At 39.8% G+C, this 2,330-nt stretch overlaps 1 protein-coding gene across 1 annotated transcript; it reads right to left on the bottom strand.

The window, feature by feature from the left end:
* Window positions 1–1,184: 1,184 nt before the first annotated feature.
* LOC145661785 (histone-lysine N-methyltransferase SETMAR-like) lies at window positions 1,185–1,993 on the bottom strand. Its single transcript, XM_081727124.1, has one exon. It carries the CDS (start codon window positions 1,875–1,877, stop codon window positions 1,185–1,187), a length of 693 nt encoding a protein of 230 aa, XP_081583250.1. The 5' UTR covers window positions 1,878–1,993.
* Window positions 1,994–2,330: the final 337 nt, after the last annotated feature.

Genomic DNA, 2,330 nt, shown 5'->3' with positions numbered 1-2,330 from the left:
AGTGGAAAAAAGGATGAAATTTGAAAGTTCCAAATCAAAGTAGACCAACGTAAAGGGAAAAAAGTGTAAAATTTTCCATTCAAATTATGCGTATAATCCAAACTTCAAATTTCCGTGTAATTAAGCTTACAGTACAAATATTATGCCTATTTTTCTCACAACTTTATGGGTTGATTGTCCTGTGCTGTAAGCGCTCCATATAATAAACATAAGCTTCAGTAATTATTATAGCAGAAAGCAATGGATATATGAAGCCAAGCACTGTATTTTTGGTTTCTGATTTTTTTCTTAAATAACATCGATCGTTTTCGATCATTTTTACAAACCAACTCACTACCAATTTTCCATATATAGAAAGTGCCCTTCCCCCACATAAAGGAGAATTTTAAAAAATGCTAGGACACATTCTGTTTATTTTTAATAAAGAGTTAATACACTGAATTTCAGCTCCGTAAGTTTAATGGCTTGCGAGATACTAATTTTTTTTTCGCAAAAATTCGGATCCTCACTACCTCCTTAGGATATTATGCATTATAATGAAAGCAATATAACATCCCAGTTTGGATTAAGGCCTAAGTATATACCAAAAGTAATTTTATTTGACTTTGCAATTTGACCGTGATGATCAGGCACACATAGTTACATTCAATTTTTTATATAATAATTTATATATTACAGTGATTCAAAGATGTATTTTTTCCAGTAGTTAGCTCTAAAAACTCACAGGTCTCGAAAGCCAAGTAGTAGTGTAAGTCCTATTGCTATTATTACAATTAAAAATATCAATATCCAAAAGTGCCTGAAGTTCTTTTTTCACTTGGTTAGATATACTCACCTCAGGTAAGTAGACAGAAACAAGTGGAAAAGGAAGGGAAATGAAGGTCTTGAAAGTAAAACGGAGGCAAATTTACCAGTCTTCAGAAGATACTGTCTACAATGCAGTGAGCAGAGAGGGTCGGAAGATCATACTGAGTCAGTGGGTCGAGGTGGGTCATGGTGGGTCGCAGTGGGTCACGGTGGGTGGTGGGTCACAGTGGGTCACATGCTGTTGACCCACGACCCACTGACCCACTCAGAAAACTTGACCCACTTGACCCACTGACCCACTCCATCTCTGGAGTGCACTGGGGAATTGTCGTGATTGAAAATAACTTTTTTGTGGACTTTTTCTTCCAGCTCAGTTTTTAAACGGTCCAATAACGTAGAATAATATTCACCTGTAATGCTGTAATAGTTTTCCCCTTTGCTAAATAGTCGATGAGGATTATGCCTTGAGAATCCCAAAAGACAGTCGCCATTACTTTCCCGGCTGAAGGAACGGTCTTCGCCTTCTTTGGTGGAGATTCCCCGCTGGCAACCCATTGTTTGGACTGTGCCTTGGTTTCAGGTGTGTAGTGTTGTATCCACGTTTCGTCCACAGTGACGAAACGACACTTAAAGTCCTGTGGATTCCGTTGAAACAGCCGCAAACCGTCCTGGGAACACCTCACACGATTTCGTTTTTGATCCACTGTGAGCAATCGCGGCACCCATCGTGCGGATAACTTTTTCATGCCCAAGTGTTGATGCAAAATATTATGTACCCTTTCACTAGAGATGCCCACAGCACTAGCAATCTCACGCACCTTCACTCGTCTATCATCCATGACCATATCATGGATTTTCTCAATGATTTTTGGTGTAGTGATCTCGATAGGGCGTCCAGAACGTTCACCGTCACTTGTGCTCATATGGCCACTCCGAAAATTTTGAAACCACTTATACACTGTTCTAATCGAAGGTGCAGATTCACCATAATGTTTATCTAGAGTCTTCTGAGGCGAAATACCTTTCATAAAATAATGTTTGATCACCACACGAAATTCTCTTTCATCCATGTTTGTGAAACCCACTCGACTTACCCAATTTAACCGCACACCAAACACAGAGCACTAAACAGATCTGGGTTCCACTTGGTGTATGTTCTTCCAAGAGATGTTACTAACTGACAATCACCTCGGTACGCATCAGTGTTGCCCTCTCTCGGACTTTGAACGGACTTATCAAACCACCCTCATATATATATATATATATCGGGTGTTGCAAAATAAGTGTTACAACTCTTGGGAGGTGACTCCTGCCACTGAGACAAGAAAAAAAGTTCTCTTCAACTTTCTGCTATCGGACATAGTTTCAGATCTACAAGGTGCCGAAAGCGTGGGAAAATGACCTTCGGACGCCAATAGTTCGGAAACTATCCAACATAAAGAAGGCGGGTAAAAAATTCACTTAAGAAGTCATACCTGCTCTATTGAATTTTGCATGTTTCACAATCCTACCGTGCACGCGCA

Source organism: Thermobia domestica, chromosome 10 (assembly GCF_964235325.1).
Source record: "Thermobia domestica chromosome 10, izTheDome1.hap1.1, whole genome shotgun sequence".
Classification (NCBI taxonomy): domain Eukaryota; kingdom Metazoa; phylum Arthropoda; class Insecta; order Zygentoma; family Lepismatidae; genus Thermobia; species Thermobia domestica.
This window is presented reverse-complemented; position numbering and strand designations above follow the sequence as displayed.